This window comes from Pelodiscus sinensis, chromosome 6 (genome assembly GCF_052426305.1).
Source record: "Pelodiscus sinensis isolate ZL-2025 chromosome 6, ASM5242630v1, whole genome shotgun sequence".
Classification (NCBI taxonomy): Eukaryota; Metazoa; Chordata; order Testudines; family Trionychidae; genus Pelodiscus; species Pelodiscus sinensis.
The window spans coordinates 30,782,755-30,809,864 of NC_143057.1; the positions used below are offsets into that span (position 1 = coordinate 30,782,755).

General features: G+C 40.8%; 1 protein-coding gene across 10 annotated transcripts in view; it reads left to right on the top strand.

Annotated features, from left to right (window-relative positions):
• The window catches only part of RFX3 (regulatory factor X3), a 252,891-nt gene that overhangs the window by 138,907 nt on the left and 86,874 nt on the right, over nt 1–27,110 (top strand). For all 10 annotated transcript variants that reach the window (XM_089779225.1, XM_089779226.1, XM_089779227.1 and 7 more), the window contains 2 exons: nt 6,470–6,567; nt 24,445–24,703. In XM_089779225.1, the coding sequence (XP_089635351.1) occupies nt 6,470–6,567; nt 24,445–24,703 (357 nt within the window). The remainder of the gene's footprint in view (nt 1–6,469; nt 6,568–24,444; nt 24,704–27,110) is intronic.

Sequence of the window (27,110 nt, forward strand, 5' to 3'; positions counted from 1 at the left end):
GTGAGTGAGGATGGGAGAGGAAGGGAGGATGGAGTGAGTGGGGTGGGAAGGAGGTGGGGCAAGGTTGTTTGGGTTTGAAGTAGATCCTGGATTGCACTTAAATTCAGAAAGTGATCTCATGCTTAAAAAGGTTGGAGACCATTGATCTAGCAGCACAGAGCCATCTGCTGGCTGACAGGAACAAATGCAGCAGGGAGAAGCTTGGCAGAAGCATACAAGCGCACAGGGGGCCCTAGAATATGCAGCGAAGCCACTGCTAGCTGACCAGCATAGTCCCAGGCACCCTGGGGAGTCCCTGGGAGTGCCCTGGAAGTGCCACCCTCCCTGCTGTTGGTGGTCCTAAGGACTCAGCGCCGCCTGGACAGTGCCACCGCTACCACCGTTGGTAGCCCCAGTGAGCCCACAGCTGTGAGTTCCTTCTCACCCCCAAATCCTCAATCCAGCCCCTACCCTGAGCCACTCCTCACCCCCAAGTCCCTCCCCTGACTCCTGCACTCACACTCTGTGCTCAGCTCCCCCAAGCCCCTGCCTTGACTCATTCACCCTCCATATCCCTACACCCTGCCCTGAGCCTCCCCCACGCTTCCCAACCCCGGGTCCTGACTCCTGCACCCTCCACACCATTCCTTGACTTCTGTATTCCTCCTTCCCCCCCAGGATGCAGGCAACACGTGATTACATCCGCTTGTAAGCAGATAAAGCATAAAAACTATGCTTATGGTTAACAGCATTATCAACACTTTTACTGCTTGCTGGGCTCTTAGAAGACACTACGGGGTAAATTTAGAACTTAAAAAACCAGCACTGAGCTCCAGGACTGGTGTCTGTAAATAAACATTACGGGACTTTGGGAAACTTGGTCACACCTATAATAAGCAGACATCCAACTATAGGAAATTATGCCAGACCATGGATGTTGCCAGACCAGAGTGTTCTGGAGTAGAGAAGTTCAATTTCTAGTACTATAGAGAAGGATGAATTAAAGTATAATGTGGTCTTTGAAGGACATCTCTCAATAGTAATGAGGGATCCAGAGAGATGCCTTTAGAACTAGTAAACATAAACACTAAAAGTGAAGGTTAAGATGGCAAAAAAGACCTACGTCGTTTTATTTGCTTTTGAAAAGATTCACAGACTTGAATTATGTGGGCAGATGAATAAAAGTCATTAGATGTCTGTTTAAAGAGAGAAAGAGCTTGGTCCTGCATAGTACAGGTGTGAAGTTTTGTACATAATATATACAAAGGTGCAAGATAAAAATGATGAGTAGAACAGGGAGCTCATTGGACTCTAATCCAGCAACAATGTGTGCTGCAGTGAACTGCCAAATTATTCTTGCAGAAATTAGGCTAAAAGGGAGAAAGTGCAGCTGCAATAATATACTAAGAAACTTTCTTAATTCCATGTTTCCTCAAAATTGTCCATTTTTCACTCATAGAATCATAGGGCTGGAAGAGACCTCAGGAGGTCATCGAGTCCAGCTCCCTTCCCAAAGCAGGACCAACCCCACGCATATTCCTTTCCTATTTTATTTTGTGCTCTTAAGTGTAAGGGAGAAAATGGCGAAGGGGTCAGCACTAGCCCCCATTTAGTTTATATTTTGTGCATCATACTGCGCAAGCAATCAGAGGAAATGAGTTAAAATAGATCATGTAATCTATCTAGAGTGAAGCATCCATCCGCCAAAATTCAAACACGCCTTCATATTCATCTCAGAGCACAGCCAGAGCTTGCAGAAAGGATTGTGAGGATGTATCACTGAGACAAAGAGGCACGATTCTACTAATCAAAATTGGGACCTAATGTAAGGCCATGTTTAGAATATGCAAAACACAATCATGATCTGATATCAGTCATTTATATACATGAATATGAGCTAAGAATCTTTGTGTGTGCCCTTTCTGCGATGCTTACAAAAAGAAATACAGAGACTAATAATGATACTAAAAATGATTCTGAAATATGAGAAAGGAAAATGTATATGCAAAATTATTTATAGTTGATACTTTTTAGTTCATAAATCTTACTTTATTTTACCCTATTTTTCTAATGTTTCCTCTTTAGTTCTTTTACTATAAATTCATTTGTTGTTCAAAGTTCCCTGTTGTGCAACATTCCAGTTTTACGGTTCAAGATGGTTTCTGTTTTTTAATTGAATATTTTTATTTACTTTATTTTTGTTGACAAACATTTGCATCTATATACTGTATAAATTAGTGCTCCATTTGTTCCTCTCGGGCAGCATATTTTACTCAAGCATGTAATTTGTTTTGTATTCTTTTCTTCTGCAAATAATAAAAATAATCACTAAAAAGATACATTAAAATAAGTATTCATTCTGCCTCTCATTCCATTGGAGGCTCACTGATTGCTTACTCCTTCCCCTGTTCCAGTTACTCCAAGCTGGAAACAACAAAAGAAGGGTAAAAAATGTCTACTGCTAGATCCTTCTTAACCTCATTTGCTTCCTGTGCCAATCAGTTTATTTCCTGTCTTCTAATAGGGCACTTGCAACAGTTACCCTGACTATGCTTCCTCCATCCCTAGTAGTATCAGGTTTAAAGCTTGAACAGTATCAGAATGTCATAAATGTTTCAGAATATTTTGTAACTTGAGCCTTAGTAGTTGGCTGCTCGTTCACGCAGTGTCACACAAGTAGGGAGCTTATTCAGACAGTTTGGAATTTAAAAGATCTCTGGTGGTAGACACTCTCGCTGAGCCCCAACCCCTCTTCACCTCCCCCTAACCAGTCTCTGTTTAACCTCACAAGCAAACAGACCACAGTTGATTTTTTGTTAAACAATTAAATAAAAGTTGTCTGGCAAAAATGAAATAGAAAACAGAAGAGAAAGGAAAAACAACATTTCTATAGTGTTCCAGTCGTATATTGAAAATGGAGATTTTTTTCCCTCATGGCCAAATTCTACTTGATGAATTGGGCCTGAATATCTTTAATGAGATACTTACTCTACTTCACTTCCCATTCCTGAATAGAAATATGTGCCCTTCTCAATCTAAGGCTATGTCTACAGTATACCTCCCTAATGGCAGCATGTAGGATATTTGTAACTACAGGCACAATTAAAATCCTGCTATGCCCACACTAACTGCATGTGTTGGTGAAAGGCTCTGGCATTGGAGAAAAGCTCCAGAAGCAGATGGATGGAGTGGAGCAGAGGAGAGGTAGGGCAGCTTCCTTAGAAGGGCAAGGGTTCAACAGCAGGATACTACACTGCAAAATACAGCTGTGTAGCCAGACTTGAGCAAGTAGCAACTGCATGGGATATGTACTCACATATGTACCCACATCCTTCAGGCTTGTCTTTACTCCACCTGTCTAAGTAGTGTCTCACCAGCTGCACTGCTGTTATACACATGGTAGGAGGCTAGATCCGTATGTACTCTACACCCAGCCAAAAGATGCATGAAGTAGAAGATATGCCTTCCTCAAGAGGTTTAACAGCTTTGGCTTCAGCAGTGAATGAACTCTCTAACTGAAAAACATCATATGCGTCTTTAAGTATATATTTTAAAATAGGATATAGCTTAGTTATTGAATAAGGCTTTTAAAGTGGTTTTCTTCAAGACAAAATTTTCCTGAACAAATGCTATCACAAAGGCTTTTTAGTTATATTATTTTTTGTTCATTACATAAAAAGATCATTTAAGTACTCATGTTATAGGAAGTCATATTTTTTTCTAAAAATGTAATGGATTCAGCTCTAAATTCAGATTTGCATTAAGTTTTTCTTAAACTCCAAAACCTGTTTGGGAGTTACCTGATCTTTTACATTTTTACCTCAAAGAATCATACAGAATATATGCACATCTACCAGATTGTGTGCATGTTTTTCTATAGTAGCATCAAATCTCGATTATTGACCCACAGTAATTTTTTATTTTTTTAAAGGCTTCATAGTGATATTGCAACTTTGAAAGAACTGATTTTTAGACTTAGGATGTCACTCAACTGCCATGGAACCTTCCAGTTACAACAATTTTAATTCCTAATAGGGTTTTGTTGTTGGCTTTTTTTAAGTAAGTCAATACACATCCTCCTTTCTTTTCTATGAAGCATGCTCTTTCACAAGGTGGCAGAGTGGGTGTTATCTGTTGCTTTTTATTCATACTGCTGCAAGGATTTTTAGGCTTCATCTTATTAAATTAATAAACAAGCTGTAGGCGTTCAAGAATGTATTCTTTTTTAAAAAGTCCTATGTATCCTGCTATACTTTTTAAATTTAAAATATGGATGACATTATGGAGCGTGTGTGTCTCTCTTCTTGAGTCTGATTGCAGAACTTGTTTGATTCACCTAGGGAGAAAAAAAATCCTTAAAATAGATTTTATTCTTGAAAACCATTATCATCTTCTGTCACTTATCGTATGAGACACAACAAAATACACATTCCACATTTCAGCCGCTTTCCACAAATTGTGATGGCTTATGAAATATATTGACACATTCGAAGGTTGAAAGGTGTGCTTTCAGGACTGATCCAAAGCTTGTTGAAAATACTTGCATAGAATTCAATGGGCTTTGGAACAGATTCCATCAGTTCTTTTAGAGTAAGTATGATTTGGGTTTACAGTTTAGGGTAAGACAGAGGGCACAAGAATTCAAGGCATAAAACATCAAAAGGTTGGATTACACTTCAACAGAAATGTTTGTGTGATGCAATAATTTCTATTACTTTTCACGCACAAAATCTGCTTTGAAGTCAAATAAAGAGAAGAGCTTTCTGGATTAAGTAGTAGTCTCATGATTTCATTTATTTACTGAATCTCCCTTTTATAAAGCCAAAGATTAGTTGGAGAGGAAATATATGCAGCTTTGACTTGTTAAGAAATCATCTTTGCCACTTGATTTAAATTTTTTTTGAAAAATAACACTTCAGGTACTCTTTCCAAAAGAACAGGCTGTGTAAGAGCAGTACTGTCTTTATATAAATGGCTACAGTAGAAATATTTTGAAAAAGTGCTGATGGTAAATACCAATTAATATAACCTTCAGAAAGTGTAATGTCAAAAACCTCCATTTTTCTAACTTGAATATTGTTGCTGAAGTGTTGTTTTCTGAATTTAGACTTTATAGTGAAGAGTTTCTATACATCTGCTACAAAATCTCTTTTCTAAATGAATGAGTCAGTACCAGAAAAGAAAGTAGAGAAAATATGTTATAGTCAGAATGTTGAAGAGTTAGTCAGGATGATACAGATGTTCTAATTGAGAAGTTCTCAAATTGTTCTTCCTGATGAGCCACAGAATGAAATGAGAACCATGCTACAGGGGAATTAGAGTATTGGGAGGCTTAAGGCATATTTTATCAGGTCCAAGGCTGCCTGACAACAGCATGTCTAAGAAATATTTCTGTCACTGAGATAGGTACGGTTGCTATTTGACGTTCAGTTCATAAATATATGCAACATTACCTTTTTTTATTTGGATTCCAGATATAGGATGGGATTATGTTCCAAGCCTCCTGAAGTATGTGGTACCTGGGGCAGCAGAGTGCAAAGTTGGGTTTAAATGAGGAATCTCTGCTGTCAACTGCATCTGCACTACTGCAGATTATCATACCTTAAGTTGTTACCACTGGCTCTACACCAGGAGGGAGAGGGAGGTGTCAATGGGAGAAACTCTCCCATTGATTTCCCATACTCTCTCATCCAGAGTAGAGCAACAGGGTTGATGGGACAGTGATCTGCAGTAAATCTGGCAAGTCTTCACTATACCTGCTAAATTGACTCTTGGTGGATCAATCTTAGAGCATTGAGAAGGGCTATAGATGTAGCCTCAGAGTAGGGCCTTAGTTATATTTTGGATTTTGTTATAGTCACACCGGTTTAATAGCACTCCCATAAAAAGCGATGCACACTGATGCAGCTTACCCCAATTTGAAATTCAGGTATATCACACTAATGCAAGGTAGTTTTTACACCAGCACATCACATACTTGAGATTTATACCAGCCAACTATATCCGTGTAATTGCACCGTAGCAAAAATTCAGGGTAGACAAGGCCATGCTAGAGGAAGTGCAATTCCTATACTAGAAAGTATAATTCTTAAAATAGATGAACAGCACAGAACCACACTTCCAATCCATTTTCTCTAGTTCTTTTTGAGAGTAGATTATGATTTAATTAGAAAGGATCTGAAGTGAGTTCCAGGAGGCTGCTGTTGTGAAGGAGCAAATGTATGGCCTACTGCTTTTCAGGTGGTTCTGACTTTGGCATTGAGAGTACATGCACTCCCAAAGATGTGGCTCTGAATTGTCAGTACTGTAATGTAGTAATTGCAGTCCTATGCCACAGCAATTCCATTCTCTATTGTTTAAGAACTGTTAGAACCATAACTATTTAATATTGCTTAGCAGCCATTAAAACCACTTTAGCAGTGGACATTGTTTTTACAAAATACCATGTCCCATAAAGTGCCTGGTGCTTTTTTGTTTTTATTTTTTACAGGTACAGCAGGTGCAGACCGTGCAGCAGGTACAGCATGTCTACCCAGCACAGGTGCAGTATGTGGAGGGAAGTGACACGGTCTACACAAATGGAGCTATGTAAGTTTACTAATTGGAAATTCCATACGTGGCAGGATGTGTGATTAAATACACATCTTTCATGATATCTTCCTGGCTTCAGTTTTTCACATGGATGAGAGAAATTGTCAGTGGTTAAAAGCTTATTCTTTGTAGTGTCATTTGAAATTTTCAGGAGAAAATAGGAGATGAATGCACATCATTTAAGTGTTTTCAGATAGAATACTGTAGATGTAATTGCTAGGTCCAACTAAAACAGTTGTAGAAATATACCTCAATTAATTTTAAGGAAAAAGTTCTATCATGTTTTTTAACCTTTAGTTTTAAGGGCAAGTTTAAATCCTAGCCATAAAAAGTGTTCTCTAATTTTACAATAAAGTGACCATATTAAAAGAAAAAAGACTCATGTCTCCTTCCATTTGTAATCCCATTTCCAATTGCACTCTCTACATGTGGCAACTATAACAATTACTTCTGAAAAAGAAATGATGTGTTTTTAAACTGTGTTTAATGAGATGAATGTTCTTTCCCTTTTTGGAGGTAAATAAGAGTAACATCTCATATTGCTCTTCATGATTCCCTTCTCCAGATACCCTCTTCTTTCATCTGTGTTGTGCTTTGAGTGCATTTAGGAGCAAGGAATACATGTGTGGAATCAAAGCAAAGATTTATTTATTAATAATCCAAAAGTGATACATCAGGGTCAGCATTACATTCAGGGGTAGCAACTCTTCTGAAGTTATCTCTTTCAGTCTTCCTCTCCTCCCATACATACAGCGTTGCTGTTTGTTTTCCTTCTCTCTTGCACATTCAACTCAAGTATCTGTTCTATTCTAGGCAGGGCTATTTTATTCTAGGCAGGGCTGATAGCACTGGCTGTTGTTAAGTTGCCCAACAATTCCAATTATTACACCCTACCGTCAGTTTCTTATCTCTTTGCCAAACTTTAACCATTTGGACTGAAATTTTCTGTGTTGGGCTAAATTAGTCTGAAAAGTTTCCAGTGGAACAGTTCAGCTCCTATATATTGTTTTGCCCATCTAAAAAAATTTTGGCTGTCTTTTAATGAAAAGCCCTAATTGCCCCCATTCTTTGAAGCATAGACTTGGAATTTCACAAGGGTAGTCTTTGTCTCAGGGATGTTCATTTTGTCATGCCAGTGAATATCTGCCCAAAGTTGCCAAGTTATAATCCTTTGACAAATTTTGCCATGCTCAGTAGAGACTTCTTAGTAGCTACATTTCTCAAACATTCTGTTTGTAGTGGGCTAAGCAGAACTCTTTTTTCAGTTGCTGTTCTGGGCTGCTACAGGCTATGCTGTGTGTAGTTATTAGAACTGAGCAAGGATTCTCTTTATCCACTGCTCACAGTGAGTGTCCTGCTTGGCTCAAGCAGCCTAAATGAAAAATCTGTCTGATTTGAATACAGACGGAAGAAAAGTCAGCCCCGAGGAGGGCTGGCAGTGAGAGTAGATTGGGAGAAAGAGCCTGTGAGATGGGAAATGGGACTGCAAGCTGGCTGTGGGAGAGGAGGAAACTGGAACTGACATTGCAAGGAAACTGGGATTGGAATCCAGGAGAGACTGGGACTTGCTGAGCCAGAGATTGAGACTGGCTGGGCAAGACTACTGTAGTTGGGAGGCAGTAGATAGGAGGAAAAAGAGATTGGATGAAGAACCAGGGGACCTGATTGGGACTGGCTGGACAATGGAGACTGACACAAGGGGCTGGAGGGAGGCACCAAGATTAGATGAGCAACCCTGGGACAGTGTGTGTCACTTGTAGCCAATCAGTGGACTACTAACGGCCAAGATGGGTCAGATGAGGAGAAGGCAGGTCTGGACTTGGCTGGGCAAAGAGGCAGGGGACAAGGAATTGGGATGGGGAGGAACTTGATATGGATTAGCAAGAAGACTGGGACTGAATGAGAAGCGTGAGCAGTGGAGACTGGAACTGGATAGGTAAGGATAATGGGACTGGATAAGGAGCCAAAGGTGGAAAAACCACAGGCCTGGGACAGGAACAATTTAAAGGGGATGGGCAGAAAGGATTGTGCTTGAGGAAATGGCAAGAAGAGTCTGTCTGTTAAAGCAGTGGTTTTCAAACTACAGGTCAGGATCTAGTACTTGGTCATGGAATGACAGGCACTGAGTCTCATTGCTGCAACGTGATCAGGTGACAAGTGGGGGTGCTAAGGAAGGCTGCCTATTATTACTGGCACTACAGGTTGCACTGCACCCCAGAAGCAACTGGCAACAGGCCTGGCTTCTAGGTGTGTGGAGGGAGGGCCCAGGGCTCTGTGCACTGCCTCTGCCCTGAACACTAACTCCACACTCCCATTGGCTGGGAACCTGCTACTGTTTCAAGGGTACAGCATGGTCTGCTCAAGGTAAGCCATCTCAAAGCTCTCCTCCTTAGTCCTACTCTGGAACCCACTCTAGTCAAATTATGTTGGGTTGTGGGCATGGGTCATGAGAAAAAAAATGTTTGAAAACCACTTTGTTAAATCACATTCTCCTCCAGAGGCTTGAATAAAACCCAACATTCTTCTTTATATCAGAGTTAATCCCAGAGTAGTAGTGCATGCATCCCATGTTTGAGAGATTGTAGTCTTTTGAATAGCAGTGTCCCTACATTCATGTACCTACCCTGTGCTCCTTGTAAGGGCAGTCAAAGCTGGAGCACCCATGGACTTTCCATAGTTCCCTCTTACCAACTATGGCAGCCAAATGGAATTCAATGGTGTTCAACTTTTTGCAAATATAGTGCCACACATTATTTAAGTCTTCTCCAGGTGTCTTCCACATTTCCAGAGAGCTTCAAATCTGGAGCGGGGGGCCTTTTTGTGTAAGAGGCCGGCCAAAATAGCAAAGTCTGCTATGGATCTTTTGTAGTTGGAGGCAAAACCTCAAAAGCTGGAGACTTGGCTTGTACCTTGGTATGTAACCTATGCTTCAACATATCCATCTTCTCTGGATCTCGGCTTGCTCCCTCCATAGAGATCATGTGGCCCAAATATGTCACCTCACTAAAGTAAAAACTAACTGTGGGCTTAACTTTCAGATTGTCACCTTTCAATTTCCTGAGTACTGATTTCAGTTTCTGCAGCAGTTCTTCCAAAGTTCAGCCTATCACAATGCTTTCATCTTGGTGTACTAGGTAAAGTGTTCCCTCAAAGTCTGCTGGCACAATATCCATGAGCCTCTGAAATGTACCAAACACATTACACACACCAAATGGCGTCATATTGAATTCAAAAAATCACTCCTTGGTGAAAGTGCTATTTTAGTGTTACCTTCTGGCTACATCTACATTGGTCACTTGCAAGGTCACAGGTGAACTACCATCAGTATTTAATCACTCAATCAATGTATTATCAGTCTGGAGCAAGGTATAGGCATCTTTAGCAGTTGCATCATTCAGTCTATGCATTCCATGTTTCTTCCACACCAACATCACTGGAACAGCCCATGGGCTCACAGAGGGCCTAATGAACCCACTATCTTCCATTGCTTGAACTCCTTCTGAAAATGAATCAGGCTTCTTTCGAGTCTTTGATGGGTCTGGCATTCCCAGAACTGTTCCAATACTTGATTAACCCAGTGCATCCCAGAAGATGGTCACCATGACTAAATATATTTGCATATTTTAACAAAACTTCCTGTACTACTCTCATCTGTTCAAGCTTCACATTGTGTTGTTTAAACTTTTCTGCATCTCACTGGGCCTTTCTTTCCAGTCCTTTCTTGCCTTGACTCTAGTCTGATTTCAACATCCTCACACCACCAGGGGTCTTGGTTTTGTGATCTTCCTGCAGGAACAGCACTTTCCTCTCAAGTGTACCAATCATCATACTTTCATATGCTACTAATGACTCTGGTGAGACATTGACTACCCATGCCAGGATCTGGCACATTAGTTCCTACCAATCAAGTGTCCAACGAGGAGCTCCAGTCTGTTTGAAGGTTAGGGCTCAGTCAGGCAGCCTTCACCATCCTGGCACCAACCTTCTGATATTCCTGGGGTAATTATCTCAAATTTAGAGGCTCTTTCAGATTTTTTTCCCCACTACCATTTCACACACTTCTACGTGATCATCTGTAGTGGACAAGGAAAACATTTTCCCGAGAGGAAACAGGAACATTTGGTGAAATTCACAGTGGTTTCGTATTTCTTCAGGAAGTCCGTCCCAATCAGGGCATACTGAATGTCATCTGTTGCCAAGAGGAATTTACAGTTGAGTTTTAAAGCCTTGAAGTTAATGACTGTGTGCCACCTTCCCAGAACTTGAAGCATCACTCTGTTATTTACCCTAACAGCTAATTTTTAGAGTTGATGACTCCTCCCAGACTCATGTGTAATAGGTACCTGGTCATTGGCATCTGAGAGATTGGCATTATACTTCTCCAATATCCTCTTCCAGGTAGTATCCAGACTTACTGCACCAGCCATCATCATTTTCGTTTTTGGAATTGCTTTCAGTTGCAGTGTCCATTGGGTCTGCACATGTGTTGTGTGCTTCTTTGTGCTCCCATTCACTGACAAAAAGAGCTCTGCAGCCACAATCTTCTTATAGTTCCCTCATAGCAGCAAGATGAAAATTAGACTCTCTCATATCTGTGCTGCCAGCTGGCAAATATACCTCTTCCACTGTCTATCAAGGCTTATTCTGCCACAGCTCAAGCGACATCCTTGACTTGTTTCAGAAATGTTCCAGTATGTGAACTTTTCCAGTCTATGCGGTATAACAGTCTGCTCTCATTTCTAAAGCCCCGTGTACTGTTCTTGCTTGGTAAATCCAATACCAGATTCAGGAGAACAGTATTCCATCCTTCTTTATCTAATGCACCTGGTGCACATCATGCCTGTCACCCTGAAGAAGATACTCTGTGCTATTCATCTTCAGTGGGATCCACAATGACACATACAGAAAGAAAAAATGGTTAGTTAACTTACAGAAAAGATGGGTTTCAATATATTGTAATCAGCATGGATTCCCATCCTTTTTCCCTGCTTTCAGAATCCTCAGAGAACATGGGCTCCAAAGTACAAGGGAAGGTTTTTTTTATTTACTCAAGTCACAAAGATTTTTTAATTGTTGTGTGTCCAGTGGATTTTAAAACATTTTTCTCTTTCCATGAGTAAGAAATACTGCATCGAGTACTGGATTCTGCAGTGTTTATCTTCCTGTACAAAAACTGTCTTGCTGTTTATGCTTGCATGTTTGTTTTTATTTCTTAACACATTTTGAAAGTGTCTTTGTAATCAGTAATATGTAGGCTGAATGGTTTGTCACGTTATTCATTTAATGTTATAATGGAATTTCTACATGTTGAATTATCATGTAACCTTGTTTTAGTGTAAGTTTTCTCTGATAGTTATTCTTCTTGCAGATATATTTTGTGGAATTATTCTATATATATAATATACATAGAATTAATTTATTGTTAACTTGTGGAGAAAAGCAAATTACAGGTTGAACCCATTTAGTCTGGCATCCTCAGGAGCAGACCAGTGCTGAACCAGAGAATTTGCTGGACCATGGGAGATCAGTATTGTCTAGCAGCATTACTAACACTTCCACTGCTTACTGGGCTCTTAGAGAAGACATTTAGGGGTCAATCAGAGCTAAACAAAAGCACAGAACACTGAGAGCCAGGGCTGGTGGCTCTTAAACAATCTTTATGGGATTGCAGGAATCTTGGCCATACCCATGATGTGTGGACAACTGTCTACCTAAAATAATGCTGTACCATGGATGCTGGCAGACCAGAGAGTGGCAGACTAGAAAGGTTCAACCTGTACTTATCTGTAATATTTTTTCTCTGATAAATAAATGCATTTTCTTTATTTAAAGAAAATTGGATAAATGGAAGCAATGACTTCCTATTAGTTCATCCAGCCTCAGGCTGTGTATTTGGTTCCAGTGGTTTGAGAGTCTATGCAGGAGGAATTGCTATCCTTTGTGTGTTTGAGAATGTAGTTCTTCACTACCAAGAATAGGGGATTTCTGTGGATCTGCTGGTTATACTTTGCATGTGATGAGATTATGGTGGTATTGAGTCCCATGAAATGCAATATTTCTTTTCTGTATCCTGGGAATGAAGGAATCTGTTCACTGTAGTCCCATGGAGCTCTCTTCATAAAACCTGTTTATTCAGGCTTCATTCTGGGACATGGGATTAATGCCAAAATGTGAAAGAAAGTGATGCAGTTACTATGGGATGCATAACTTTGAATTTCTTGACCTTTTTTTTTGCAGGTTAACTACCATCCATGCACACATGCATAACATGTATATTAGACATGTTAGAGAGTGTGCAGAGTAATTGTAGAAAATTAGCATACTACTGCCAATGCAGGAAGTGCATGGAGTGGAGACGATAGCACAATGGTGGAAAAGGGCAGGGCTTAGAAGCAGGTTAAAGACAGCCCCGCCCGGTGTCCCGGGCCAGATTGCACAATTGCTCTGGCCAGAAATGACCTGGAAGCCAGGAGTTTGAGATCCCTACTCTAGTGATAGATCTTCATCATGTATTTCTAATAATTCAAATAGTTTTGTCTATTTAAAATGACCTGAAAATGCTCTGCTCATTTTTACTTTTTTTCTTGTTTTGTATGAAGAGCCTTTCCATTTGTATCTTTAACAAGGCCTCCAACACTGCTAGAGTTTCCTATTAGGATGTGTCATACAAAGTAGTAAATTCACCTGTTTGGCTGTCGTCTTCAGCCTCTTGACAGATTCTGTCAATAAATGGCCTTTTATCTTTTCTAGCATTCCTTTTTATCTTTCTCTCTAACTCTATATTCTTCTTGATACCTGCTTGTCTCTTCTTTTTGTCTTAGCATTCCTAAGTTTTTGCTTTATGCTTTTTTTTTCCATTGCTGCCTAAGTGCACCACTAGTCCATTCATATATTTTAGATTTCATTGCTATTAAGACTGTCTTTGCACTTTCTAGATAGCATTTTCTGGTATCTTCCCATATGGTATCAGTGTCTTTGTTTTCTTTCATTTGATTCCTTGAGAACAGTACTTGTTCACCAGTTTGAGCTAAAAAGCACTTTATATATCTAGGGCTTCTAATTTTATTATCTTGATTCTTAGCCTTCTTTCAACCTTTTTTCATTTTCTTCAACTTGATCTTCAATTTAGTGATACACTTCCCATGTCTGTTCTCCTGTATGCATATACATCTGCACGTGAGCTGCAAAACTTCCTTGAAATTCAGAAACAATGTATCTGATTCTTTGTAGTACCATTTGGGAAGTTCTTTGCCACTTTATGAATGCCTTTATGAGGAAGGGAGTACTGTTCCATTTATCACTAGGTCATTCACATTGCAACTTTCTGCTAGTTCTTCACCATTTTGATTCATGTCCAAACCCCTGCCGCACTTGCCTGTATAGGTTGAATTTCTCTAATCCGGCAGTCTTGTCTGGCAACATCCATGGTCCAGCATGATTTTAGTTAGTTGTGAGTCCGCTTAGCATAGGTGTGGTTAAGTTTCTAGTTCTGCTATAAAGTTTGTTTATAGCCATCAGTCCTGGTTCTCAGTGTTTTGTGCTGTTATTTACGTGTAATTTACCTCTAAATGTCTTGTAAGAGCCCAGTAAGCAGTGGAAGTGTTGGTAAAGCTGCTAGACAAAATCGACTTCCCATGGTCGTCAAATTCTATGGTTTGGTGCCGGACTAGAGAACAACCTGTACCTTTATCCAACTGTGGATGTAATAGTGTACTCGATTAACCAATACACAAAAGCTTATAGGTTAATGCTATAGACTGCGTGCATTTCCCTCTCCCCCATTTGCCAGTAAATTTTTTAGCAGGCTGGCCAACAGTCTTGGCTCAGTCCTGACTCACATGGGTTCAGGATCTACCCCCCCGCTGTAGCTCTGCATTGAAAGTGTTTTAGGAAACTGGCGGGCAGGCAGTCCAGATCACTTCCAGCTCACGCTGGGTCTGGGAGCTCAGACTCCTCCTAGACAGGGGCTACTGTCACCCTGTGCTGCTTCCTCTTTATCAGAAGCAGCAGCATAGGGAGACAGGCAGCCAATCTGCAAGGGAGTAGCGTGGAACGGCAGAGGGCTCCTTGGGAGTGAGGCCAAAACGGACTGGCTGTCAGCCCTGCCCCCAGGGACTATAGAATAGTTGACTAAACTATAAGCATTCACGAGGTTACTCAACTGTTCAATTAACCGATATTTAACATCCTTATATCCAACCAATCATTGTGATTTCCAGCCTTTACATTAAAATCATGCATTGTCACTGTGATACCATTTGGTTAACTCATCTTATACAAAAAATCATAAAAAGCAGGGGGGGCGTTTCTTTCCAGTCTTTTTTCTGGTTTGGTGCATAACATTGTATGATTGTTAGGTTGAGGAATCTAGTCTGAAAACAAGTTCCAATAATTCCTTTATTTAATGATTCCTACTTGTTTGGTGCCTGATAAGCTTCTTTCAACTTTACAATTTCTGTGTCAGCTTCATCGTTCTCATTTACTTTCCTACAGTAGATTATGATCTTGTTTCTCTGAAGTTGAAGTGTAATTTGTTTGAACCTGTTCACGCTCGCTGATAACAAAGACATCAAGATGGTATCTATTCTTCATTTCCTTTGTTTTTCCCTTTTCTGATTCTCCAAAATCTGATTTTCATTACTGATCTGATCTTGCTCAAGGTACTTTTCAAAACATGGGGTTCCTTCTCTGTTTGACCAATGCCCATCATATTCCTTCCATGAAGCTGATCTCTTGTTTGAGCCCGTGGCACACAAATACGGCTGCTAGTGTAGGTGGCGGGTGATGGCCCATCTAGGGAAGGCAAGTCCCAACCCTGCCCCTTCCGTCCAAGGCCCTGCCCCTTCAGCAGCCTTTCCCTTTCAGGAGCCAAGCCCTGCCCAACCCCAACCTGATCCTTCCTGGCCACCTGGAGAGCCAGGGTTGCCATCTTGAGGCCCCAGCCCGCATCAGCGGTCCAGGGAGCTGGGCTGCCACAGCCCTGGCCCCAGTCTTCCCCGACGGCTGGGCTGCCGTGGCCCCAGCCCCAGCCTTCCCTGGCAGCTAGGGAGCTGAGGTGCCAGTCCTAGCCTTCTCTGGGAACCAGGGAGACAAGGTTCCAGAGAGCTGAGGTGCCAGCCACAGCCTTCTCCAGCAGCAAAGGAGCTGAGGCTCCAGCCAGGGAGCCAAGACACTAGCGCCAGTCTTTCCCGGTGACCAGGGAGCTGCATCCCTAGCCCCAGTCTTCCCCAGCAACCGGGGATCCACAGTCCTGGCCCCAGACTTCCCCAGCAGCCAGGCAGTCCCAGCCCAAGCCTTCCCCAGGGGCAGGGAATATAGGCAGTTTTGGGAAGGAAATGCCTTCCTCTGCCTACTCCCACCCATGGCTGCTAATGTTCATTTTTGCATTATATTTGTTTCATATGACGGGATTACCAATTTCATGCATCATCATAAGTCCCCAGCTCCTTATTCATTATTTGGAGCTAGCCATATTTTTATTTATATCCATCACATTGTATAGCTCAATAAAAGCCCCTTCAGAAATGTTTATGTATTGCATAAGGCTAAACTGATTTCAAAAATACAAGTATAAACTATGTCGCTCAATGAAATGTCCCTTTATAAATGTTTATATTCTGTGTAAGGCTAATCTGCATTTCAAAAATATTGATATTACTTCTCACAAACATTTGTACAAACTCAGACGGAATAGTCCACAAAAAAAGTCTTGAGTAATTCAGGGTTTTACAGTTGTGATCCTTAGAACTACAGAAGCATGAATAGAATTCTAAAACAGTCTTTTCCCTTATTCTAAACATAGAAATATTGTGTACTATTGCTTTACAATCACTATAATAGGTGCCAATATTTCTAGCTATATACATATATATTGATTATTTCATATTTTCCATTAATTGTAAGCACTTATAATTAGCAATGTGAACTAATAATTCAGTCTTTATAGTTTACAGCTGGAGAATTGAGGATTCTGAAACTAAACTAAAAGATGATTAGCATCCAAAAATTACAGGTTCAACTTGAGTGCACATTCTCAAGTTCAGATTCTTACCCAGCTTCAAAACTGTATAATTAGATGGCTGTTTTTAATGTAAAATATGACACTGAGGGGGGAGAAAAATTGCTAAGCGAAAAATATTTTTGAAGATGACAATATAAGTTAAAGTGGTTCTAAAACTAAAGAAAAACAACCCTTACATACAAACATAAGTACAGTGATGGAGTAAGTACTGAATTAGTAATTCAAAGAAAATTCAGGGTCACGTAGAGCTAGGTTACTGGCTAAGGCATGATGGGATGGCAGGAACACTAATTTATAGAAGTTGACAGATCAGAGGCTTGACATTTACATAAAACCTAATAATAGAGTCAGCTGGGAATAAATCACTCTGTGTGTGTGCGCATACACACAGTCTAAACTTAAGGGAGAACAGTAACAAGATTTACCCTTTCTGTACCCAAGAATTTATTTATTATTACATACATTTCCTCCAAAAAAGAATGAGAGTTGAAACTGAAGATTAAAAAAAAAAAAAAAAAAAACCTAAGTAACAGGATTTAGGTGCCAATAGTCAGTTGTTAGAAATTCAGCTATGCATCTTAGAATTTATTTTAGTAGCAGTATTACAGTAATGCCTAGATTTACTGAATTCACAATTGGATGACTGCTTTCTCTTTTGCTGTGCTACAAACTCAGTCATTCTGTAAAACAACTCTTTTATTCTCTGAAATTGTATTTTAAGGATTTTTTTAAATAGCTAGAGGAAAATGGCACGTAAACAACAAAATATAACAGGGCATGCCTGGGATGTATTGTGATGCACTGGAATAAATGCTTCCAGATCTCAAGAAGAGGTATTGCTAAAGAGTAGTATGCACATCCAGGAACTCCTCCCCCTCACTAAGTATTTCTCCCTGGTTGTTTGTTCCATATGATTCTGCCGTCGTCTTAGATTGGTGGTGACTTATCATGGCTGTTGTTAAACTTTTGAAATAGTAATAATAATTCCTAGCTCTTATATAGTCCTTTTCAGCTGTAGATCTCAATGGACTTTACAGAGTAGGTTGGAATCATTTAAAAAAAAGAAAAACTTTAAAAGCAATTTTAGAAGCTCCACTCTCACATGATAAAAGTAGTATAGCACAAAGATTGAAACCATTAAAAATGTAAAGTTAAGCCTCATGTCATTTGGAGCCACTTCAGAAGCTAAGATAGAATCCCAAGGGAGTTCATAATGGCCGCAGACAAGTTCTGGTCTGTGTTGTTGTCATGGTCCCATGTATTCTCGGATTCTGCTATTGTTGTAAAGCTAATAGATTGCAGAATCTAGAGAACAAATTATCACTGAGCCCTTGCTTTGCTGACATTTTAATAAATCGAGTATATAAATAAATCAGTTTTTTCATTCTTGAAAAAATGTGTTGTTATGGCTTGTAGTGCACTGCTTTACAGCTGACCCAGGATCTAGTTCTGGTTCCTGTCTTAGACTCTCTTGTTAAGTCAGAATGCTCAACCTTTTGAAAGCCAAGTGTTTTACCTTATGCACATGGACTCTTCTGAATAGTTTTGACAAAATGCATAGAAAGTCTTGCCCAGATCTTGTTTTCCAGAAGGATAGTAATTTGGGATGCCACAGAATATCCTAATTAAATAGTGACGCAGCTAAGATGTCCCCAGATCCCACAAATGTCATGTAACATTCCACTTCTTTCTCATAGTAAATTGTGCAATTCATTGGCAATGTGTGTTTCATATCTCCCTCTAGAAGTTGCCCATCAAACAGCATAACAGCCTGCTTCTGCCATTGATTATTTGTTTTCCTCCATTGGAAGAGGTTTATGCTCAGGTCTCCAATCATATCATGATAAAGACCTGTCAATGGCAGGGGGGAGGAAATGGGACAGTTGCCACTACAGCAGCAACAGGCCCTTTAAATCACCCTTTAAAGCAGGGCTACACAATACGTAGCCCATAGGCCGCCTGCGGTGCAGTTTGGGTTTACGTTGGGGCTCAACATGCAGCCCACGGGTGGCCTCCACTGGGAACACGCTCCACAATAGCGAGGCTTCTCCCAGGCGGGATGAGCATTGAAAGACACAAGCGGACAAGCTGGCTGGAACAGACAGGTACAGGGTTGTTGGTGTTTCTAGCCCTCAGGGAGGAGGTGTCAGGGGCATTGTGTGAAAAGCTATTTGCATATATATATTTCTATATATATGCAACCACACTTAAGTTGCAGCCCTCAGCATGGGCTGTGAGTATCATTGTAGGCCGGGGCTTCCAAAGTTGAGTAGCCCTGCTTTAAAGTATCCTTTGTTGCCATTCCCTTCCTGCAGAGATATAGCTCAGAGTTGAAAATACTCATTAATCTTACATTTGTTGAGGATGACTTTCAATAAATGTTTTTCATCATGCTTGCCAAGCAGTACACTTCAGTTCTCTAAGCCTCAGCTCCCATGATGTTAAGATGATCTAGCTAAGCTGCCTCCTCCCTGGGTTTATCAGGGAAGTGAAAGTTAGTGGCTAGTTTTAGTAGCCCAACTGCCTCAGGTACTGCACTATTGTCTGGGCTACCTGGCTTACTATCCTTCACTTTTGCCTTCCCTGATCTGTGGCTGCAAGCCAGGCTCCTGTAGATGATCCCATACCCTGTGGTGTCTGGTTTCATGGTTTAATGTAGGCAGCATATTCTGTCATTCCATTAACTCATCTTTCTGGAGAAAGCTGGAAGGCAGGAAGTAGTAGCCAGGCAGATTCTGGCACAGAAGGGTCAGAGAAAGCAAAAAGTGTGATGCACAGCTGCAGGAAAATGGTGAATTCTGAGACACAAAAGCTGAATTCCATGACAATTTGGGGAAAATGCAAAATTTCTCAGACACAGAATTTCAGTGGCCCCGATTAAAATCATTGGACAGGTCTCACTACTTTGAGAAGTGTCCCTATGGGTGCTCCACTGTAGGTATATGTGTTCCCCTACATCTCTAATTGGAGATTTTTGGTAGTGGTGTCCGTTGAGCCTGTGCATGTGCTCTCCCTCTCTCATGGTCTACCCAGATGCTATCTAGCTGAGCTGGCAAAAGCCCCCACTTCCTTCTCAACTGCCTTTAGCCTCACATGGAAAAAGCAGTTGTTCCTCCTTACCTACATCATTAGCATAATTAAGTACAGGTTAAATCTCTTTTGGCTGGGACTGTCGGGTCCAACAACTTCCAGCCCGAGGGTTCTCCAACACGGTCACCTCGGTTCGGCACTGACCAGAAAAACTAGCTCCAAGTGATTGGCCAGCTAGCAGGGGTTCCCCTTTGGGGCTACCTGGGCACCGTGGCTCATCTCTAAAACAGGTTACCCCACATCTGTGAGCTCTACTCTGCAGCAGAGGCTGCATGCCACCTGAGAAGACAGGGGCAGTCAAGCTCTGAGGAAATGTTAAGGAGCCCCAGATAATTACTGTACCGTCTCTAAAGGAGTTGCACAGAGAAAATTTTTGGTACCAGATGTGACAAAACTCCATTGTATGGAGTGCTCTGAATCTTCCCAACCATTGGCACTCCCAATGTACTATGAACACTAATCTGCGGTACCATGTGAGTGCAAAGTTAATGTTTGAGCTCTGGTATCCTAGGGTATGTCTACACTACCCCGCTAGTTCGAACTAGCGGGGGTAATGTAGTCATCCGCAGTTGCAAATGAAGCCCAGGATTTGAATTTCCCGGGCTTCATTTGCATGAAGCCGGCCGGCGCCATTTTTAAATCCCGGCTAGTTCGAACCCCGTGCCGTGCGGCTACACGCAGCACGGAGTAGCTAGTTCGGATTAGGCTTCCTAATCCGAACTAGCTGTACGCCTCGTTCCACGTGTAGCCGCACGACACGGGGTTCGAACTAGCCAGGATTTAAAAATGGCACCGGCCGGCTTCATGGAAATGAAGCCCGGGAAATTCAAATCCTGGGCTTCATTTGCAACTGCGGATGACTACATTACCCCCGCTAGTTCGAACTAGCGGGGTAGTGTAGACATACCCCTAGAGACCTGTGGACTTGGTGCCCAGGGAAAGAGAGTTACTGTATTTTCTCTAAAAGAGTGGCACTGACAATTTTCAGTACTTGGCACAACAGAGCTCTCATTTAGGAGCTCTTTGCACCATTTCAACCATTGATACTGATAAAGTATCATGAATACTCCAGGGCATTGAGTGAGCCAAGGGTACCACATGAGCGTTGGTACCATGGAGACCAGATGGGTAGGGAAGAACTGCAATCTCCATTACCTGGTTCTGGAACCCCAGTAACAAACATATCCAGGCACCCAGAATCATTCTTGGCACCGGGCTGTGCACCAATAGCCAAGTCAGTGCCACCACTATCCACTGACAAGTCTGACAGTGGCCAGGTGGAAGTTGTGGCCCATTGTCACAATACAAGGTTCCTCCCCGCTGCCGCTGAACAAAGCCCATCCATGCCTTTCTCCGCTTTATCACCTTATTGCAATACTTGGGCAATAGACACACACGTCACAGCCATCCAGTGTCTCTCATAGAGAGTATACCACATTGTCTCCTACAGCGTGGCTGTCCAGAGTCCCTGAGCCAGGCTTAGAGGAAACTTTTTCAGAACAGGAAGAAGGGTTGAAAGGGGAAGCTTTTCCTCCAGCAAACTTCTCTTTATTTCTATCAGATGAGGCCTCGCTCCCCTTCCTCCCGTCACTAGGTGATGATCATAAGAATTTTCAGAATCCTGCGAAGAGGGTGGCAGATGAGCTGCAGATTCCTGTACAGAAGATGGCACATACACATCCTATCCCTCAAAGTGGCAGACTTCCTGTTTCAGCATTTGCAACCCAACTCCATCATTGTGGATGTGGTTAAGGCATGAAGCAACTAACATAAGGTTAACTTAGCCCCATACAATCGGTTTGGCAAGATGGAGTATTTGTTGCTAACATAACTTTTTAGAATTGTGAATTATCAGAGTGTTATGGCCAAATAAGATTTTAGTAATTATGGCAAACTCAGTGTGTTTCTGGAACATTTAATGGAGACACAAAAGTAGCAATTTCAGGCCATCCTTAAAAAGGATCAGTTAATAACCATATTGATGCTAGATACAGCAGCCTGAGTGTTCTTCATTGGTACTGAGGCAGGCTTCTTGACTACACCTTTCTCATTGCCCAAAAATGGCATATGACTTAGTTTGAAGGGTCCAAACTCTTTCACAGAAAAGACCGATTCTTCTTTCCAATCCTGGAATCCTGGACCACATTACACTCCCTAGGAAACTACACTGTAGGGTAGAAGAGAAGATATACTTCTCAGCCACACAATACCCACCATCTCAGCACAGTTACAAGCCATAATTAAAAGAACCAGAACTCAAAAGTGGAAGAAGTCTGCACCCTAATCCCCTACCTCTCAAGCCACACCTCTTCTAAGCACTTTTCATGGCAGGTTAAGAGCCTGAACAATTAATTATATCTTGCAACATCAGTGATCACCAACCAGTAGATCAGGATCTATTGATAGATCTTGGAGCCTCTGACAGGTGATCTTGACTGGTTTGGCCAAGAGGCTATCAAGTGCCAGCACTTTAGCTGCCCCTCCTCCACTGCTGCACTACTCCTGCCCTTTGCCTTAGAGCTGCCTCCCCCAACCCTCGGTAGCCTCTTGCTTGCTGTGCAGGATAGAGGAAGGAGAAGAGGGGTGCTGATGTCAAGGTGCCCACTCTCCCACCCTCTATTCTATCTCCACAAAGCAGAGTGAGGGTCACAATAGGACTTGGGAGGGAATTTGCTGGCTGCCTTTGGGAGGGGTGCAGGGCCATGTCAGGGATGAGTCTGCTTTAGCCCCACTGCACCACCACCCAAGAGCCACCTGATGTAAGCAGTGCCCAGTCGGGGCCCACATCCTGAAACCCTACCCCAATCATTAACTCCCTCCTGCACTCCAAACACCAGCCCTACCCTCAAGCACCCGTGTATCCAAACACCCTCTCAGATCTTGCCCCTAGAAACCCTTCCAGCACCCCAACTGCCTGCCCTAAGCTCAGCTCACAGCCCCTCTCACACTCCAAATCCTGTGATCCAAGACCAGAGCCTGCACCCCAACCCACTGCTCCTACCTGATAAAAGTGAGGGAGGATGGGGAAGGAAGGGAGGATGGAGTAAGCAGGGGGCGGGGCCTCCAAAAAGGCACAAAGGAGGTTGGGCAAGGGTATTTGGGTTTGAGGTAGACCTTGGCTTGCACTTAAATTGAAAAAGTGATCTTGTGCTTAAAAAGGTTGGAGACTACTGGTTTACATCTACACACCTGTCACGTCCCTTCAGAATTCGCCTAGCCCTATTTCACAACAATTGTATCACTTCTGACAAATGGGTTCTAGGGATTATTTAGAAGAGTTACGCCATTCAGTTCATGTCCCTTCCCCACTCCAACCCTCCTTCCCCATTCCTCTTCATGGATCCTTGTAATGAGAACCTACTTCATCAGGAAATGTATCATTTTTTTTTATCCTACTATATTTTTAAGCCAGCTCCCTGCACATACCAGGACCCTGCATGTAACCTTGAAGGTTAATCAATGAGCCCAGGCTCATCGGTTAACCGTGAACATGGTTACACTTTCAATGCCTAATTGACTCGAAGACTATCCAGATCAGGTCTCTGGTTGCTTTCATTGTTATAAAGGGCACAGTGAGCTTCTGTACAGAGTCCATGTGCACTTCACGAAGTCAATTTCTACCTTGGTCACATTCCTTAGTAATCTGCAGAGCAGTGACGTAGGCATCTGCCCATACAGTCACGGAACATTATGTGATCACCGAAGAGTCAACCCCCAGTGCCACCTTTAGCTCCCTAGTATTCTATGTAGTAACAGATTCCACGCCGAAGTCCCAGCCTCCTGTGTTGAGTACTGCTTGGGGGACAGCTACAGTGGAGCATCCATAGGAACACTACTCGAAGAAGAGGAGGAAGTTACTTGCTTTGTGCAGTAACAATGGTTCTTTGAGGTGTGTGTATCCCTATGGGTGCTCCACCACTCACCTTCCTCCCTTCTACTTTAGAGTTCTCTATAGGGTTCTGTGGTGGAGAAGGCTTTTTTCACCTGCTTAGTGCTAGATAGCCTCGAGGGAGTGGACATGCAGTGCCTCAATGAACACTGCTACCAAAAATCTCCAATTAGAGGCGCAGGGGCACACATACACCTACACCATAGGTATACACATCTTGAAAAACCATTATTACTGCACAAGCCTAGTAACTTCCTCTCTCCAGAGCTATTGCTTTATGTTCTCTGCAGACACTGATAAATAACACTGTATTGGGTATAAACTCAGGTCACATTTTTGAGATTTTCTCTGCCATAATAACGTCTAGTAACTCAGTTGAAAATCAGTCAGATTCTGGGACACAATTCTGCAACAAAGGGGCAAATTCTGCAGAAATTCTATGGCTAAAAATTAAAATTGCAGAATACATGGGGTGTGTCATTGCTGGTAATCTAAGAGGTCAGAGATTAAGCCTGCCTGATAATGCATATGGGGGGAGATACTTATTTCAATACTTAGTCATGGAAGTCAATCACTCATTGTTTAGGAGCTTCAGGGGGTAGTCGAGTTAGTCTTTTACAGAAAAAAACAGCAAGCAATTGATCTGGGAGCACTTTATAGACTAACAAAACATGTAGATGGTGGTATGAGCTTTTGTGGGCATAGCACACTTCTTCAGATGACCGGAGTTTAAACATTGTAAAACATTATTGTCAGTGGAGGTCTGTGTTGTGTGCCAGTCTTGCAGCTATTGTATACTAATTTCCACAGTGATAACGTTGCACTCACCCAGTAAAGAATACAAATAAATACCTTTCTTTTTCTTTCCCTAAAGCCGAACAACAACTTACCCTTACACAGAAACCCAGATGTATAGCCAAAACACCGGGGGGAATTACTTTGATACTCAAGGAGGTTCTGCACAAGTGACAACAGTGGTCTCATCTCATAGTATGGTTGGCTCTGGAGGTATTCAGATGGGTGTCACAGGAGGACAACTCATTAGCAGCTCTGGAGGCACCTATCTGATTGGCAATTCAATGGAAAATTCTGCTCATTCAGTGACTCATACAACACGGGCCTCTCCAGCTACAGTAAGTATTCAGAAATACCTGATTTTTTTAGAGCAAGTTTCTTGGCTCTTGTTGGGCTCTTTTATGATTATGTATGTTTTCAGTAACAGAAATAATGTCTTTGAAATAATAAGTGACTTTGGCACTATCCTGGAAACATTTATAAATGTGCTTAAGTTTGTGCATATAAATTATTCCATTTATATCACTGAGCTGCTCATATGCATAAAACTGTGTGCATGCTTGAATGTTTGCAGGATCAGGGCCTTATGGACATGTTTTTTCCTGCTTTCTGAAAATGAAGCAAAATATTAGTTTGCTAGGAATACTTCATTTATATAACTTAATTTTATAACTATTATCTCAGTCCTACAGGTATATATAACTTCTTTCCATTCATTACATTCTCTAAATCCAGTTTTGGTATTTATTTTGTACCCTATCTCAAAATAGTCATAATTAGTTCTGAATAGTACCATTATATTAACTTGTAATATTGTTCTGCTTGTAGACAAGTACTAGTTATTTCTGTTAATACCCAAATGCCCCAATCTAATAAGAATCAGAACCTTATTGTATTAGGTGAATTACTAATAGATGTGAAGATGCATTCTGTTACCACAGTGATGGGCAACCTTAATCTTTAAAGATAAACAACAAAGCAAACATGGTCCTATCCCTTTAACTTAGTCATGATTCTAATTAAGAAATATAGGTTTATATTTACTACATACTTACTGAATAGCCCTAATGTACATTTTTAGCTACTCCCTGAGGATATTCTGCCATAATTATGGACAGTAGAAATTAAAGGACAAGAGAAATTATGAAGAGTGAAAGAGAAAGAGAAAACTAAAAATATCCTTGGGGAAGAATAGTGAGATGAAGCATGACTAAATAATATTTATATATTATGAAAAAAATACTAAAAAACTAAGGGATCTTAGTTTTGGAGACAGCTGAAATCAGTAAAAATCAACTAATAATACGACAACATTTGATGCTGTATGCGTTTGAAATGATGGGCTCATTTCTGTGGCATCAGATAATGCAAATGATCTTGTAAAAGAGCAATTAATTGCATTAATATAATCAAGGATTAAGTGAAATAAACTTCCATCACTATATAGTGTTGTGAATTCTTTTATTGAGAACTATTATGAATGAAAAGAAAAAAATTAAAAGAATTGTGAAGCATAGCCTAAGTAATGTTGTACTGAAAAATTAAGAGAACAGAGATTCAGATTGCAGCAGTTTCTTGTATGTTTCTGTGAACACTAAAAGAAAGGGATTATATGTTGCAGCACTCACAGAATTTTAATTTTAAAAGGTGGTTCTTAAAGGAGTATCACTGATAAATCAGATATATTTAATTTAAAAAAAATCTCTGATCATATATTTTCCCTTTTCATGGCTTTTATGAACAACATTTTGCACTAGTTCCTTCTATAACACAATTCAATGAAATAAAAGACATTTCAAGTTATGGGTCTTCTAGCCAGTTTAGCATGACCCACCCTGTAGGATTATAAAATAAGTGTGGAACTAGAGTAATTTCCTGTAGGCAAAAGTGAACAGAAGCATTTTCTACACTAAAGTAAACTTGACAAAAGCTGTTTATAGAAAAACAATTGACAATTTTTTCTTGTGTTCTCTTAGCTGTTATTAGTGGTCTTAAGTTTGAATAAGAACATCCTTTTCTTTCAACCCAGTTTGTCTTGTTACCTGGTCATACCAGTACAGATATAATCTTGTGTTTAATGGTATGATGTCATTGTGTTGCCATATAAAATAATATGTCATAAGTTCAGCAATCTGAGGTAACAGCAGAATAAAATCAGTGAAAAAGATGAGCTCAGTTAAGGTATACTGTTGATTAAATGCCAATAGCAAACATAATTGAAAAAAATCAGAAACATGGGAAGAGTACTGGAATAGCTTAAAATCATTTATATTTGAAAATTTTTACTAGTATGAAACTCTCATGTTAAATTTTTCAACCAAAAATTAGATTTTTTTTCTCACAAATATGGAAGCATGTCTCAGTATTTACAAAGGATTTTATAATATAATCTAGAATTCAACAATTATATTTGCAAGGGCAATATTTGCTTCACATATGAAATGGAAAAAAATGTCTTTTAAGAGCATAGACAACTTAAAATATGGGTTTTCCACTAGTTATATTTTAACACATTAAGACAAGCCATATTATTTTCTGTGTTTTTATAATTTTGAATAGAAATAAATGGCTTACAACATAAAATATATTTTAAGGTAAATATACTGATTTCCCCTATTCTAGATCCAGATGTTTAAAAAAATTGTCGTAAGTGTATGGTGTGATTGTGCATTACTAAAGCAGTTTTGTTGCAGGGGTACAGCAAAACTGATACACTTAATTCAAATATGTAAAATTGCTCTTGAA